The 17700-nt window shown below is 36.4% G+C and overlaps 1 protein-coding gene across 2 annotated transcripts in view; it reads left to right on the top strand.

Moving 5' to 3' along the window:
- FSTL5 (follistatin like 5) overlaps positions 1 to 17700 on the top strand; it is a 902259-nt gene that overhangs the window by 452936 nt on the left and 431623 nt on the right. For both annotated transcript variants that reach the window (XM_040250565.1, XM_040250564.1), the window contains exon 5: positions 4412 to 4608. In XM_040250565.1, coding sequence (XP_040106499.1) covers positions 4412 to 4608 — 197 coding nt within the window. The remainder of the gene's footprint in view (positions 1 to 4411; positions 4609 to 17700) is intronic.

The following is a 17700-nucleotide window of genomic DNA, read 5'->3' on the forward strand; positions in this document are numbered from 1 at the left end:
GGTAGAATCTGTAATTTTGAGCACTTAGCATGTACTCAAACTGATGGTTGTACTATCAGATATATAATATATAACTATCCTTGGTTCCATAGGGACATAGAGAAGTGAAAGACAAATATCATGTAATGTAGCTTATATGTGGAATCTAAAATAAATGGTATAACTGAACCTATTTATAAAGCATAGTGTCACAGATGTAGGGAAAAAAAAAAAACTTTTGGCTACCAAGGGGAAAGTGGGGGGAAGGATAAATTGTGAAATTGGGATTGACATATACACACTACTATTTATATAATAGATAACCAATTAGAAACTATTGAATAACGTAGGAAACTCTACTCAATACTGAGTATGACTATATGTATACATAAAATTGATTTGCTTTGCTTTACAGCAGATGCTATTAATAACACAACATTGTAAATCAACTACATTCCAATAAAAATTAACTTACAAAAAAATCAAAGCATATGAGAACTGGTGCACATAATGATAATATAGGATTAATATGCATGTTTGGGGCATGTGGTGTTATCAATCATGTTTTTGCCCACAAAATAATTTAGTTGGAGTAAAATTATGAATCTATTGTTTAAATGAGAAAAAAAGTGGGGGGGGTAGTCAGAGATTCTACCTCCTTCTTTGCCCCACAAGGCCAGATGGATTTTAACTGCCCTAGAATGACTCAGTCCAGAGTCAGCACAGCCCTGGCATCACCACATTCACAGGAAGAAAGATGGTATATAGGCACCACCAGTTGGGGACCTCATTCATCATGTCCTTAGTGTCTAGAACAGGGACAGCAGAGATCTCTTACTGGTCTCTGGCAGCAGAAAGTAACTCCAGAGAGCATTTCTTTTCCTTCACTATACCAACCTAACGCCACTGGCTGATTAATTATTGAGAAAGGACTCACCAAAACAAACAAATCATGAGCTAGCTTCCTTCCTGAAGTTATTCTTGAAAGAGGTCATGATATATTAATATACATTGATGTTTGTTTCTAAATAACTTCTGTTTCATTAATAATGCTACTTCTTTTTTTTTCGCATTGATACTCATTAAAAAAGTGGTAAAGATTTAATACTGAAAGTTCCTGATGCTGGGAAAGATTGAGGGCAGAAGAGAAGAGGGCGTTAGAGGATGACATGGCTGGATAGCGTCGCCGATGCAATGGACATGAACTTGGCAAACTTTGGGGGATGCTGAGGGACAGGGAGGTCTGGCTTGTTGCAGTCCATGAGATCGTAAAGAGTTAGACATGACTGGGTGACTGAAAACAAGCATTTAATATTTTCAAATCATTATTTTGCCTTTACTCCTTTTAGCCCATTATAATAGGAATTTTTCACTTATTCATTAAAATGTTCCTTTAAAGTTACAAGCTACCTCCAAGTTAAGTAATCTAATGGGCATGTTTTATTTCTTTAAAAAAAAAAAAAAACTCTGAAATGTTTATCATGTCATCATGTCTTCTTTCTTGAAATGTTCTTTTCCCTGTTTCTTCTTCTGCAGTGCTTTCTTATAGTTTTCCTGCTATTTCTCAGGTACTCCTTTCTCTCTCTCTCTCTCTCCCTTTGAAAGTTCTTTTTTTCTCTACCTGTAATTTGAGCAGTAATTTTGCCTGAAGTTTATTGCTATATTTGCCTTTCATTTTTCAAATAATCCTTTGACAAATTTGTTGAAACCATGTGTAAGTTCATTTTAAAACTCAGTTCTGAAGATGAAAAAAGTAGAGAATAAAGGCTAGAAACGATTAGATATTGCCTGGGTGTAAAAGTCACTGTGCTCCACTCTGGGTTTGTAACTTTGAACAAGTTACTTAATCTCTCTGTGGTTTAATTCTTCTTCATCTGTAAAATCATGGTAATTATAAGGTCTTTCATGTTGGATTGTTATGAGAGTTAACTGATTACATATATATAAATTTCCTGGCACATAGAAGGTCTGCATTACATGTAACCTATTATTCATAACAGACGTTTCTATTACTAACAAAGACCTGTAGCAGAGGTTACCTAAAATATCTAAATTCTATAAATTTTCCATAATTATATGGTTGTTTATTATACATGCAGGAGACTCGGGTTCGATCCCTGGTTTGGGAAGATCCCCTAGAGAAGGGAATGGCAACCCACTCCAGTATTTTTGCGTGGACAGAGGAGCCCAGTGGGCTACAGTCCATGGGGTCACCAAGAGTCAGACATGACTGAGTGACTAACACTTTTATTTTCCATTGTACATTTCAGTGGAATATGAATGCCTTAATTGTAATCCTTTTATTTTTGTTAGCTTTGGATTGTCAGCAAAGAACTTAATCCCTGGTTTTACTAGGGTATTTACAATTTGGGAAATGGAAGCATTCATGAAGAACATGATGATTGTATTCCTTAAATTTGGTCAAAATTAGAATGTAACAACCCCAAATTATATCTCCTCAATAGCAACTAACCAACAACAACAAAACCCCAAATTTCAAATATTAACTAAAAAGTGTTTGGCATTTAAATTCTATTTCCCATGTTCTCATCTGTTTATAACAATGGACCCAGGGGAGCTCCTCAAACTCCATCCTTCTTCCCATCAGTCAAATGAAATGATAGGAAGGCCCATGGTCAAATACAGAAATCCAGGGAGGGCTTTGGAATGGTTTATTCTCCTTTTCCCTTCTTTGATCAGTTTCTCTCTCTTCCTGACACACACATGGGCACGTATATTTGAAGGCCTCTCTTAGGCAGCTTTCACAGACACCAAAATTGCTACCTGTCCCTCTGTGCTTGATTACTTTTCTCTTTTGTCAGTGATTTCTGTGTTTTTATGAAAACTATTCTAATTACTATTCCTTACTGGGACTAAAATGATGCAAAATTGACTTAATCCATGGCACAAAGTTTACATCTTGCTGTAGAAAGAAGTTATTGACAGGATTGTTAAACACTAAAATTGCTGAACAACAGAAGTCATTTCAATGTCTTTGAAAAATAAGATCTCATCTCTCTGAAAGATTGTTTTCCATCTTGTCTGGGAAGAGAATGAGAATTCAAATATTGTTCTTCAATCCCCTGCTTCTCAGATATATATTTTTAAATCTTTAGAAATCTTTAAAATTGTAGATTCTGCCACAGCCTAACTGTCAAAATGAACCACAATTATAAAGTTAGGTTTTTCTCTTTAAAGATATATTGTAAAAGTTCTTAGCTAATATAATAATACTTGCTTTTTCATTTATAAATTATGTTATACACTGTATTTTATAGACTGTATTTATAGACTGTATGTCAATATTTTATATCACATTTATTATCAACATATATTCATTTCAATGAGTTATTTATGAAGACATCAGCATGCATATTTTTGTAAGAAAAATTCTTGTAAACTAATTATGTCAAGAGAGTAGAGTGTGTGTGTGAGTGCTGTCACTTCAGTCGTGTTCAACTCTTTGCAACCGTATGGACCATGGCCTGCCAGGCTCTTCCAACCATGGGATCTTCCCGCCGAAGGGATCAAACCTATGTCTCTTATGTCTCCAGCATTGGTAGGCAGAGTCTTTACCACCTGGCAAGCCCAAGATAGAGTAATTGCAGTTATTTTTGAAGATATATGCCAACAACTACTTTCATTGAATGTGAAGTCCCCAGTATTTGGGCTATTTTATGGAAGATATTGAATTCTGTAATGCATTATTACTTCAAAAAGCTCATATTTTAGATGTGGAAATGATATTTGCAAGGTAAAAACTTCAAGATACAAAATGCAAACATAGATCATATTATTCACCAAGTGCTCTTAAAGGAGAGATAGATAAATATCAGAAAAATAGACTTCAAGAAGAAAGCAAATATGAGTTTAGCATGATTAAAAATTTTTAAAAAAATTGTAAGTACATACACACAAAATTCTTCAAAATAAATCTAAATATAAAAAAAGATGCACTTCCAATTAGAAACTTGCTATACTAGTTTGGAACTAGACATGAGTTTAAGTTCAAAATTTAATACAATCTAAGCTTACGCTTGGGTAAGTAATTTCCTCTCCCTAAACTTCATGTTCAAAATCTCTGAAATTATCACTCTAATGATGTATAATGAGGAGTTAAACTAAGATAATGTATTTAAGCCTTGGAGCCAGTTGAAGTTATCTTTTTTTCTGTGTCCATTATAGAACCGATGACTTTGGCATTGAGGAAACACATAGTACATATTGTGTTTTTAAATTTGATAACAATTAAAATTTTTATCCTCTCATGTTAATGGTCTATTCTTTTCTGCTTGTGTAGTATGCAAAGTAGAAGCATAAATATTATATACAAAATATGTTATCTGCTAGGTATCAACTTTGAGCATTAATAAAATAAATGATTCCCTTTTAATAATATTGCTTTGAAAATAACTTAGTTCTTTTGTTACAGGAGATAACTGCAAGGCCATTGAATACAGCAAGATGAAAAGTATGCTTTTAGATTTACAAAATCAAAAATACATTACACAAGACAATGAAAACCCTAATGGTGATGACGTATTTCGGAAGAAGTTGCTGGTGGATCAAATGTTTAAATATTTTGATGCCGACAGTAATGGACTTGTAGATATTAATGAACTAACTCAGGTATGATTAATGATTAACAAGCTTATTTAAGTATAATATATTCAATATATTTACATTTGTGTGAGGTTTTACTATATTGATAAAAACATATTTAATTCATATGGTTTGACTGCAGGCATAAAATATTTTAGGAGAAATATTTGACTACTTTTTCAGCAGTATGAATTTCAAGTAACATGTAATTTGTTAATTTCAAGTAACATCATACAAGATCCTTATATGATGTTACACAATTTAGAAGAGGCATCTACTTTTGACAGATTTCTATACCTTAAATGCCAAAAGGAATTGCCAGTTCTCTATTTACAGAATTTATAAAATATCACCAGACATGTTCTGGAGCTTTTGTAATTTTCTTAATTTTCTTATGGAAGCTTGCTTATCTAATATTCAAGGACATTATTGAAAAGCAATTGAATACATCTATAACATAATGTAAATAAGTGATTTAAGAAAGTACTAAATTATTGATCTATTTAGTAATTTTTCAATAATCAAAAATCAACTATATTAAATCCAGTTTTAACATTATGTTTATATTATTAAACTTCATGTCTTTGAAAATTGTCACCAAAATGATACATACATAAAATTTGTTAAGTGAATATTTTAACACAAAAATTTTTTTATGTGAGCAATTATATGTGTGAAAAAATGGAAAAATTTTTATGTCTGTGTTACTGAGATTGATAAACTACTCTGAAAGAAAGTGAAATACCCACATTTAAGAACCTAAACTGGTTGTTGATAGTGGTGGAAATGTAAAATAAGGAACATAAGATTTTGCTGTAAACATACATATAAGTTTTGAGGGAGGAAGGGAGAGAAGCCAATCCAGTATGACTAGGAAATTAGTACTAGCTCTGAGGAATGCTGCTGACTGCCTGATAATTCCTATACTGGATCTTAGGTAGATTTTGCTTCTGTGCTTAACAGTAAAAATAATTTTAAAAAATTCAATTATCTATTTTCACAACATCATGCCATTCATATTTCATAGTTAATTTAATGGCTTATTTAAAAAATCAACAATGTGGAAATATCAGTTTTATTTTGCAAGCATTCAAGCTTTGGGATAGTGTAACTTAGAGGAGTCATTATCAAAGTGACCTTCTGAGCCAACTGACTTGTCTATTTCAGTTAATTAAAATATATATCATTTTCATTATCTTCTTTAATCCAGCTTATATTTATAGAACAGTTATAAGTCCTAGGCACTGGAATTCAAGGAATGAAACTTTGAATTTTAGGGTAAAAATAGTAAACTTTTCATTTAGATAGCTATGTTGGTATATAACTCATAATTTATTTTTCACAAATGAAATTCTTTAGAAATTTAAACTTCTGATAATAATCAGAGATGACTAGGCAATTCAATTAAATGAATTATAACTAAAACATGTCACCTTGATCTTTGTGTGCCTGACATATTCAAATGTAGTGTTTTGGGTTTTGAGTCTTACTTTTTTATTTTATAATATTTTTACTCTCTATTAACATGTATGTACTACTGTAACCACTGGTTGGATGTGACACATAATTTGACCAAATCTAGCTATTATAAGATCCACATCTGAGCCCACATGGAAAAACTGATCATCACTGGAAAATGGTATTGAAAGCACTCACTGGTAGTTGTTTTAAGTTTCTACTACATCCAAGTTAATATTAATTTCCTAGAGTAGTAGTAACGAAGTTCAGCAAACTTTGTGCCTCAGACAGCCTCTCTCTCAGTTCTGGAGGCTCAGTATCTGAGACTGAGGTGTTAGCAAGGCCATCCCCCCTTAGAAGCTTCTTGGAGGAGTCTTTTCTTCCCTTCTTTGGCCTCAGGTAGTACCAGGTATTCCTTGGCTTGTAGTGCATCACTCAAGTCTCTGCCTCTACAGTCACATAGCTACTCTCTGTGTTGAAAATATCCAGCTATAAATTCAAATTTATCAAAATTGAAACTTTATACTTTCAAAAGACTCATGTTTTATGAAATTGATAAAAATTGATGTGAGAACATGGATAGATTTGTCCTTAACAATGGAAGGTCTGGAAGAGTTAAAACAGGTAATAATAGAAGTCAGTAAATGTTATGATGGGATATACATTTAAAAGATCATAGGAGGATATTTTAAGTAGCAAAGGAGTGCATGGCCTGTACTGATGAAGTCCTAGGATTTCTTTAAAAAATTATCATTTTTGTGATCATAGTGTAATGATTAAGAACTTTAATTATAGAATTTGGGATCAAATTTCATCTCCTTTACTTGACACCATGCAGTTTTTGGCAAGTGATTCAAGCTCTCTGTGTCCCAATTGCCTTGTCTACATATTGGGAAAGATAATAAGATACAATATGTAAATTGTATGTGATATTAATATTATTTTGGAAATGTAGCCTTCTAAGAAACATAACTTACACAACAAAACAACATGGTAAAATCATTAGTTATAATTATATTTCAAATCCAACTTTCCTGTGGATATGGTAGATGATAATGGAAATAAAGAGGGCACACATGCTTGAGTGAGTGGATAAACAACTGATCAATATTTCCATCCAGGTCATCCTGTGCATTTTTAATGTTTACAATTGCTTGATAGGTGAGAACAAATCAACCATCATAACCCAGAAATCTATATCCACATTATTAAATATACAAACATTTTTTAAAAATTTATTAATTATTATTATTTTCTTTACTTTATAATAGTGTATTGGTTTTGCCAAACATCAACATGAATCCACCACGGGTGTACACGTGTTCCCAATCCTGAACCCCTCTCCCACCTCCCTCCCCATATCATCCCTCTGGGTCATCCCAGTGCACCAGCCTCAAGCATCCTGTATCCTGCATCGAACTTAGACTGGTGATTTGTTTCTTATATGATATTATACATGTTTCAATGCCATTCTCCCAAATCATCCCACCCTCTCCCTCTCCCACAGAGTCCAAAAGACTGTTCAATACATCTGTGTCTCTTTTGCTGTCTTGCATGCAGGCTTATCGTTACCATCTTTCTAAATTCCATATATATGTGTTAGTATACTGTATAGGTGTTTTTCTTTCTGGCTTACTTCACTCTGTATAATAGGCTCCAGTTTCATCCATCTCATTAGAACTGATTCAAAGGTATTCTTTTTAATGGCTGAGTAATACTCCATTGTGTATATGTACCACAGCTTTCTTATCCATTCATCTGCTGAGGGACATCTAGGTTGCTTTCATGTCCTGGCTATTATAAACAGTGCTGCGATGAACATTGGGGTACACAAACATTTTAATGCCAACTTTTACAATGAAAAATGTTTCTTGAAAGGGAATGAAAAAAATTTGGTTATTCCAAGAAATTAGGAAAAAATGAATTGCAGTATTTTTAAAAGAAATTTCATTTTATTTCATCTCATAATTTATTTTATCTTATTTTATATATTTTATTCTGTTCATCTCATTTGAGGTACTCACATACTTGCCTCGTGTAGCTAGCATGAATGTTGTTAAATCCTGTGTGCTAGCCTAGAGACAAGTACGTGTCATCATTCTGCAACCACTGTGATATTGAGCATTTTCCCCAGAGTATATAGTGTCCCATGTTTACAGATATAATGTTAAATTGACCTAAACTTTAAATAAATATCAAATATATATTTCAAGATGCTGGTACATGTTATAGCAAAATATCTCTACTTGTCAAACTACAAAATATCTATTTTTGTGCAATTTTTTCTTTTCCATAATAGCAAGTTATAAGAAATAATTGACAGCAACATTTTCAGTAAGGCACCCTTAGATATGTTATTAAATAAATAATATGCTTTACTTGACTATATTGTGCAATTTAAATATTTTAAAAATATGTAGATCCTCAGTTAGTATAGTAACTAATGATAATAGTAGTAGCGATTGCAGTAATACTATTAATACTATTACATTACTATGATCCAGATATCTATCAGCTCCTTTGCACTTCTCTTTTAGGTAAACACACACACACACACACACATAATTGATTTGCAAAAAGCAATGTGTGTTGGTTGAATGATTGAAGATGTGTAAGGGTGGTAGAAGATGAGATTATACCACATATTTCAAAAATCGCATATTGAAATCCAGTTTAGAAGAGGCACTTTGTACACTTTTCCTTTCCTTGTGCTCTGTCCAGAGCGTGCATTGCATTCCTTACACCACAGATGCAGGACCCACATCTGTTTCTCAGTTTCAATTATTTAACTTTCCCTGGGGCTTCAAATTTCTTATCATGTCAAACAATATGGTCTGTTTTATTTAGATTCTCCCCCTGTATCCGTATAACCAAAAGACATCACAATCAGTTGCCAACATCTATCTGCCTCTTTAAGGAAAAAAAAACTAACTAATAGCAAGTTATAGAATATAACAATGTCAACATCAAAAACCAATATCTAGCACATTCTTTCCTCTGGGGAAATAAATTTCAGTCCCTGAGCCTAGCTACATGAAATTCCTATGCTCAGTCTTCTGCCTTGATTTTTTATACCCTTCAGAGAGAGGTGAAATCTCATATCTCTCTCTTTTCTCAAGTGGGTATCAGATCTATTTACACCCCATGACAAGGACTTTTGTCTCCTCAAAGTATGTGGGGTTAAATGATAGGGGAGGTTGGGGTTTTGATCAAATTTGCTTTTTTAGAGAAATAGAATAGAGTATCACTGTCTTCTCTCCCATATATGTGTCTTAATTACTGTATGACAAAGGTAGTATGTCAATCACATTTGAAGTGTTTTTTTTGAGAACTTTTGCTTTAATATGTATCACCTCCCTTTATTAACAACAGGTAAATGGGCATTTGGGGATTCTCTAGTGGCTCAGTGGTAAAGAATCTGCCTGCCAATGGAGGGGACATGGGTTTGATTCTGGGGTTGGGAAGATCCCTTGGAGAATGTAATGGTAACCCACCCCAGTATTCTTGCCTGGGAAATTTCATGGACAGAGGAATCTGGTGGGCTATAATCCTTGCAGTCACAAAAGAGCTGGACATGACCTAGTGACTTAAAACAAATGGGCACTTTTAGTTTATTTTGTTCTGAGCGGCCCTGATACCTTTCTTAAATCTGTGCTAAATTGCCTGGATCCTATTCAGAATGAGGTTGTAGAACTGAATGGTCTTGACCACTAGCCACTTTTATGTTCATTTCAGTTCTGTTGCTCAGTCATGTCTGACTCTTTGCGACCCCATGGACTGTAGCACGCCAGGCTTCCTTGTCCATCACCAACTCCTGGAGCTTACTCAAACTCATGTCCATTCAGTCGATGATGGCAGCCCACCATCTCATCCTCTGTTGTCCCCTTCTCCTCCCGCCTTCAATCATTCCCAGAATCAGGGTCTTTTCCAATGAGTCAGTTCTTTGCATCAGGTAGCCAAAGTATTGGAATTTCACCTTCAGCATCAGTCCTTCCAATGAATATTCAGGATTGATTTCCTTTAGGATGGACTGGTTGGATCTCCTTGCAGTCCAAAGGACTCTCAAGAGTCTTCTCCAACACCACACTTCAAAAGCATCAGTTTTTCAGTGCTCAGCTTTCTTTATATTTTAACTTTCACATCCATACATGACCACTGGAAAAACCACAGCTTTGACTAGACGGACCTTTGTTGGCAAAGTAATGGCTCTGCTTTTTATTAAGCTGTCTATGTTGGTCATAACTTTTCTTCCAAGGAGCAAGCATCTTTTAATTTCATGGCTGCAGTCACCATCTACAGTGATTTTGGAGCCCGCCCCCCCCCCCAAAAAAAAAGTCTGTCACTGTTTCCATTGTTTTCCCATTTATTTGCCATGAAGTGATGCAACCAGATGCCATGATCTTAATTTTCTGAATCTTGAGTTTTAAGCCAACTTTCACTCTTATGTTTCACTTTAGTTCTGTGTACTAAAGCAAAATCGAATGTTTTGGCTCTTTCTGAAGATCAGGCTGATGAGGTGTGAAACCTCACTTGTTTGTAGTTCTCAGTTCCACTGTATAAATCTAGACAAATGTCTGAGGTGCATCTCTATCATTTATCTCTGTTCCTTCTCTTAAACTGTCTTCTCCAACAAAAAGAATTCAGTGCTCTCTGAAATCTGATGTTTATTAATGTTTGCTTCAGTAAAGGTTGTCTTTTTGTAGCAATATCATATTGTCATATTGTAGCAATATGCTCTAAATTTGCATGTATCATAGGATAATAACTCATTGCAAAAGCTTTAACAAATATAAAGTATCTTTATTTGAAACACAAAGAGGGTTTTTCCCTCGGTATTGTGTATGTGACAAGTGTGATCAGGTACTTGGCAACATAGTAATGCATTTATGGGTTTAAGGACATTTGTTATTCCTAAAAGAGACCTGTAATGGTTGAATTAAAGATTTCAGGATGAAGTAACCTAAGATATGATCACATTCCTCTTGGAAGGCTGACATGTAAGAAAAGGTCTTCAGAAGAGAGAAGATTAATAATCAGTAGTTATGAAATGAATCACAGAAATCTTCCTGGTGGTTTATTCATATGCATTTTTAAGTTACTAGGGACATTGATAAAGAGTTTAGGTGGACAGAAACATTGTGAACCAAGAGGTAAATACATTGGTGAAAAATGGGGGCAGAGTAAGAAAGAATTATCTAGCTGAATGACCTGACATTCAAAGGTATAGTTTCTATCATCCCTCCATCCAGCTGTTCATCTTCTATCTATCTATCTACCTACCTATCTATATTCTCTATCTGTTTAATGAAAGAAAACTCACTTGGGAAAAAGAAATAATCCAGATGTGCCAAAAGAGAACCATTTAGCTATTGACTATCTTCCTTCCATTGAGATAGAATAGATATGAGAGAAAAATTAACTTTCAATTGTTATACATATTGGACAAATAGTTTTATTAAGGAGTAGTCAGATTTTCTTAAAGTCAATGTGGTGAAGAATATGTTTTCATAAGAAACATAAGGCAAAGAAAGTTTTCTGATCAGAACAGGATTTCCAGAGGGTACTATGATGCGTTTGAGTTGGAAAGGAAAGGAGATTGCTGCAGATTGGAAAACAAGCAATATGAGAAGATGAATTTTACAGGGTCACAGAGGTAAACCAGGGTGAATAAAGTGTCCCTTAGAGAAAGAACAACTCCTTCTTGCATCATGATAACAACTATTTGCTCCTCAGGATAAGATCAGAAGATACATAGGCAGACTTCACTCAGTAGAATGGCACCCTTGAATTTGTTAGCAATGTTAAAAGAGAAACTGAAGGCTTATTGTTAATACTTAACATTAAAATGTTAAGAGCTCGTTTGAGCAAAAATCCACTCAAATCTGGCAGAGCCAAACCAGAAGTGGTTAGAAGCCCTCTGTGGAGGGGAGCCAGGAAAGCTTTTATAAAGAGAAGATGGAAACAAAGTAAGAAAGGTCCTGATTGGCTACAGATTAAAGCATAGTTAGTTTGTTGATTGGTTTGTGATCGGCTTTGATTTCATAACCTGAGGCATTTACAGGCTTAGGTGTTGGCTGGATTACCTTTGCACCAAGGCATTAGAGCCTCCTCAGCCTAGAATTCTCCTGGTTTAATTTAAGAACAGCCAACATAGTGCTCTTAAAGGCAAATGGTGCTAACAGCTTGGAAAATATGTCCCTCATCCTTCTCCCCATTTCATAAAATAACCACCCATGAAATTTAAGTAAGCCCAATTATTCCGTTGCGATTCTGAGTTTAAATAAGCCGCTGTATTGAGTATATTGATTTAGCTTTTTTGTTCATTTAGATTCTGTCATCTTAATAAGCTGATTCACATTAGGAATACCTATTAGAATGAAATATTTCCCTAATGTGCACACATGCCAACTATTTATTAAAATAATAAGAACTACTTGTTCTCAGGATTTAGATTATTATGCTATATATATATTTGGCTTAAAAAGCCATTTATTCAATGACTACTATGTGTGAATACATTTGCAAAATTAAATAAAAAAGGAATAAATAACACTAGATATTTTTAGCTAACAGGATGGGCATGATGCTGATGTCTTTACAGACTTAGTACATATTCATTTTCTTTAAAACTTATTAGAACTGTTACATAGTTAATCTTTATTTTGAGTTAATCTTTATTTTGAGAGTTGTTAAGCCTATTACAAATTTAAAAAAATTTTTGAAAGGTTCTGGTGGCTAGTCAACATATTTATTTACAATGAGATTGGTAGGAATTGTTTTGCCTCATAGATAAAACACTATTTTAGTGGGAACAAACTAAACAAACAAATAAGCACTTTTTATTTGCAAAGAAATAGAGAAGGGGATAAGTGGGGACTCTCTGGGAATGCCATGGTAATTAATCCTATTCGAGATTTTAAAATCCCATAAACCTGTCAGGTATACAAAATAAGGCAGCAGAAACCATGAGTCAGAACAGCATTGGCAATGCCAGTAGGTAGATCCTAGTAGAACTGGGAATTACCTTTCAAGAGCTAAGGTTTTGTAACAATAATAATGACAATGGTTAGCATTTAACAGAGAAAGGTAAGGCCTATAATTTTTGGTTTAGGGGCAGCTCACTGCTACAATTTAAAAAAGCAATACTTTCAACTGTATCTGGAAACCATAGTAACTAGTTTCAAATACTATTTCATTTTTCTTTAAGGCTGTTCTTACAATAACTCAAAAGCTAAAATGTACTGCTTTTTTTTAAAACTTAACACCATGTTTAATTTTTATCACAGCATGTTTTGACCTTTATGAATGTCCATAGCAGTATGTCCTCAACCACAATGAGAATTATTAGTAATTTAAAAAATGTTATTTTGCTTGTTTGTTTGAATTTTTATTGGTGTATAGTTGATTTATAACAGTGTTAGTTCTTGCCATAAAGCAAAGTGATTCAGTTATATATCTATATATGTATGTAATTTTTCCCCAGTTAGGTTTTTATGGAGCATTGAGTAGAGTTCCCTGTGCTATACAGTAGATCCTAATCAGTTATCTATTTTATATATAGTAATGTGGAAAAACTTTGATGCTGGGAGGGATTGGGGGCAGAAGGAGAAGGGGACGACAGAGGATGAGATGGCCAGATAGTATCACTGACTCGATGGACGTGAATCTGAGTGAACTCCGGGAGTTGGTGATGGACAGGGCCTGGCGTGCTGCGATTCATGGGGTCACAAAGAGTTGGACACAACTGAGCGACTGAACTGAACTGAACTGAATGTGTATGCATATGTGCTAAGTCGCTTCAGTCGTGTCCAACTCTGTGCAATGCCATGGACTGCAGCCTGCCAGGCTCCTCTCTCCATGAGGTTCTCCGAGCAAGAATATTGGAGTGGGTTGCCATGCCCTCCTCTAGGGGATCTTCCCAACCCAGGGGCTGAACCCATGTCTTTCTCATCGGCCAGGCAGGTTCTTTGCCACTAGTGCCAACTAGGATGCCCTAGTAATGTATATGGTGGTGGTGGTGGTGGTGGTTTAGGCACTAAGTTATGTCTGACTCGTGTGACCCCATGGACTGTAGCCCACCAGGTTCTTCTGTCCTTGGGATTTTCCAGGCAAGAATACTGGAGTGGGTTGCCATTTCCTTCTCCAGGGATCTTCCTGACCCAGGGATTGAATCTAGGTCTTTTGCATTGAAGGCAATTTCATTACAGACTGAGCTAGCAGGGAAGCTCTAGTAATGAGTATATGTTAAACTAAATCTTCCAATGTGTCCCTCTTTACCCCCTTAAGTTCAGTTCAGTTGCTCAGTCGTGTCTAACTCTTTGCGACCTCATGATTCGCCGCACGCCAGGCCTCCCGGTTCATCACCATCTCCTGGAGTTCACTCAGACTCACGTCCATCAAGTCAGTGATGCCATCCAGCCATCTCATCCTGGGTCATCCCCTTCTCCTCCTGCCCCCAATCCTTCCCAGCATCAGAGTTTTTCCCAATGAGTCAACTCTTTGCATGAGGTAGCCAAAGTACTGGAGTTTCAGCTTTAGCATCATTCCTTCCAAAGAAATCCCAGGGTTGATCTCCTTCAAAATGGACTGGTTGGATCTCCTTGCAGTCCAAGGGACTCTCAAGAGTCTTCTCCAATGCCACAGTTCAAAAGCATCAATTCTTCGGCACTCAGCCTTCTTCACAGTCCAACTCTCACATCCATACATGACCACTGGAAAAACCATAGCCTTGACTAGACGGACCTTAGTCGGCAAAGTAATGTCTCTGCTTTTGAATATGCTATTACCCCCTTAGCCCCGGTAAAGTCATAAGTTTGTTTTCTACATTGATAACTCTATTTCTGTTTTGTAGATAAATTTGTTTGTACCTTTTTTTTAACATTTCTCATATAAGTGATATCATATAACATTTGTCTTTCTTTGACTTACTTCTTTCAGTGTGGCAATATCTATATCTATCCATTTTGCTGCAAGTGCTATTATTTGCTTTTATTTACAACTGAGTAATATTCCATCATATGTATATACCAAAATTTAGTTTTTAAACATATTATTTGTAGCATATTTCCTTTATAATGTCAAGGTACATTAAAAATGTTGCCACTCATGTTCAGAGAATCCCAGTGAACCATACAGAATGCCTTGAAAATAAAATAGTTTTCATCCCACCAATGATTTCATATTGTTGTATTTCAACTAGCCTTTAAAAATTAATATTGACCCTAATGATTTTTAAATGTCTTTAAACTAGCTGCTGCTGCTAAGTCACTTCAGTCATGTCTGACTCTGTGTGACCCCATAGATGGCAGCCCACCAGGCTCCAATGTCCTTGGGATTCTCCAGGCAAGAACACTGGAGTGGGTTGCCATTTCCTTCTCCAATTCGTGAAAGTGAAGTCACTCAGTCTTGTCTGACTCTTAGCGACCCCATAGACTGCAGCCTGACTCTGTGTGACCCCATAGATGGCAGCCCACCAGGCTCCTGTGTCCTTGGGATTCTCCAGGCAAGAGTACTGGAGTGGGGTGCGATTGCCTTCTCTGAAGAACATTTGAACGCTGAGCAAATTCCAGAAAACCATTTCTGAATGCTAGCAGAGGACACCAGGCATCCAGAAAGGCAGCCCATTGTCTTTGAAAGGAGGTAGGACAAAATATAGAAGATAAAAAGAGAGACAAAAGAATTAAGGATGGAGATCTGTCCCGAGAAGGGAGTCATAAAAGAGGAGAAGTTTCCAAATATCAGGAAACCCTCTCACTGGCAGGTCTGTGGGGAGTTTTGGAATCTCAGAGGGCAACATAACTGGGAGGAAAAATAAATAAATAAATAAATAAATAAATAAATAAACAAACCCCTCAGATTACGTGCCTAACAGCAATTCCCAGCAGAGAAGTAGCATCCACCACCAGCAAGCGGGGGCTGAACAGGGAGGCACTGGCTGCATTGCTTAGGGTAAGAACCCGGACTGAATGCCCTGAGAGCAATCTGAGGGAGCTAATGTGAGATAGCAACCCAAACCGTGGGATAACCAGAGAGAGAGAGAGAAACAAAAAAAGAGATAGAGAGAGAACTTTCCTGCCAAAAGCCCTAACCTAAGGTACTGCCAGGTCACTCACAGAACAAAGTTCAGTTCAGTCTCTCAGTTGTGTCCGACCCTTTGCGACCCCATAAATCACAGCACACCAGGCCTCCCTGTCCATCACCAACTCCCGGAGTTCACTCAGACTCACGTCCATCGAGTCCATGATGCCATCCAGCCATCTCATCCTTGGTCTTCTTCTTCATCCCCTTCTCATCTTTGTCTGCTTCTTCTCCTGCCCCCAACCCCTCCCAGCATCAGAGTCTTTTCCAATGAGTCAACTCTTCACAGGAGGTGGCCAAAGTACTGGAGCTTCAGCTTTAGCATCATTCCTTCCATCATTGATCTCCTTCAAAATGGACTGGTTGGATCTCCTTGCAGTCCAAGGGACCCTCAAGAGTCTTCTCCAACACCACAGTTCAAAAGCATCAATTCTTCGGCGCTCAGCCTTCTTCACAGTCCAACTCTCACATCCATACATGACCACAGGAAAAACCATAGCCTTGACTAGACGGGCCTTAGTCGGCAAAGTAATGTCTCTGCTTTTGAATATACTATCTAGGTTGGACATAACTATTCTTCCAAGGAGTAAGCGTCTTTTAATTTCATGGCTGCAGTCAACATCTGCAGTGATTTTGGAGCCCCCCAAAATAAAGTCTGACACTGTTTCCACTGTTTCCCCATCTATTTCCCATGAAGTGATGGGACCGAATGCCATGATCTTCATTTTCTGAATGTTGAGCTTTAAGCCAACTTTTTCGCTCTCCTTTTTCACTTTCATCAAAAGGCTTTTTAGCTCCTCTTTACTTTCTGCCATAAGGGTGGCGTCATCTGCATATATGAGGTTATTGATATTTCTCCCGGCAATCTTGATTCCAGCTTGTATTTCTTCCAGTCCAGCATTTCTCATGATGTACTCTGCATAGAAGTTAAATAGGCAGGGTGACAATATATAGCCTTGACGTCCTCTTTTTCCTATTTGGAACCAGTCTGTTGTTCCATGTCCAGTTCTCACTGTTGCTTCCTGACCTGCATACAGATTTCTCAAGAGGCAGGTTAGGTGGTCTGGTATTCCCATCTCTTTCAGAATTTTCCACAGTTTATTGTGATCCACACAGTCTAAGGCTTTGGCATAGTCATTAGAGCATAAATAGATGTTTTTCTGGGACTCTCTTGCTTTTTCCATGATCCAGCAGATGTTGGCAATTTGATCTCTGGTTCCTCTGCCTTTTCTAAAACCAGTTTGAACATCAGGGAGTTCATGATTCACATATTGCTGAAGACTGGCTTGGAGAATTTTGAGCATTACTTTACTAGCATGTGAGATGAATGCAATTGTGCGGTAGTTTGAGCATTCTTTTGCATTGCCTTTCTTTGGAATTGGAATGAAAACTGGCCTTTTCCAGTCCCGTGGCCACTGTTGAGTTTTCCAAATTTGCTGGCATGTTGAGTGCAGCACTTTCACAGCATCATCTTTCAGGATTTGAAATAGCTCACCTGGAATTCCATCACCTCCACTAGCTTTGTTCGTAGTGATGCTTTCTAAGGCCCACTTGACTTCACATTCCAAGATGTCTAGCTAGACA

Source organism: Oryx dammah, unplaced genomic scaffold, assembly GCF_014754425.2.
Source record: "Oryx dammah isolate SB20612 unplaced genomic scaffold, SCBI_Odam_1.1 HiC_scaffold_12, whole genome shotgun sequence".
Classification (NCBI taxonomy): domain Eukaryota; kingdom Metazoa; phylum Chordata; class Mammalia; order Artiodactyla; family Bovidae; genus Oryx; species Oryx dammah.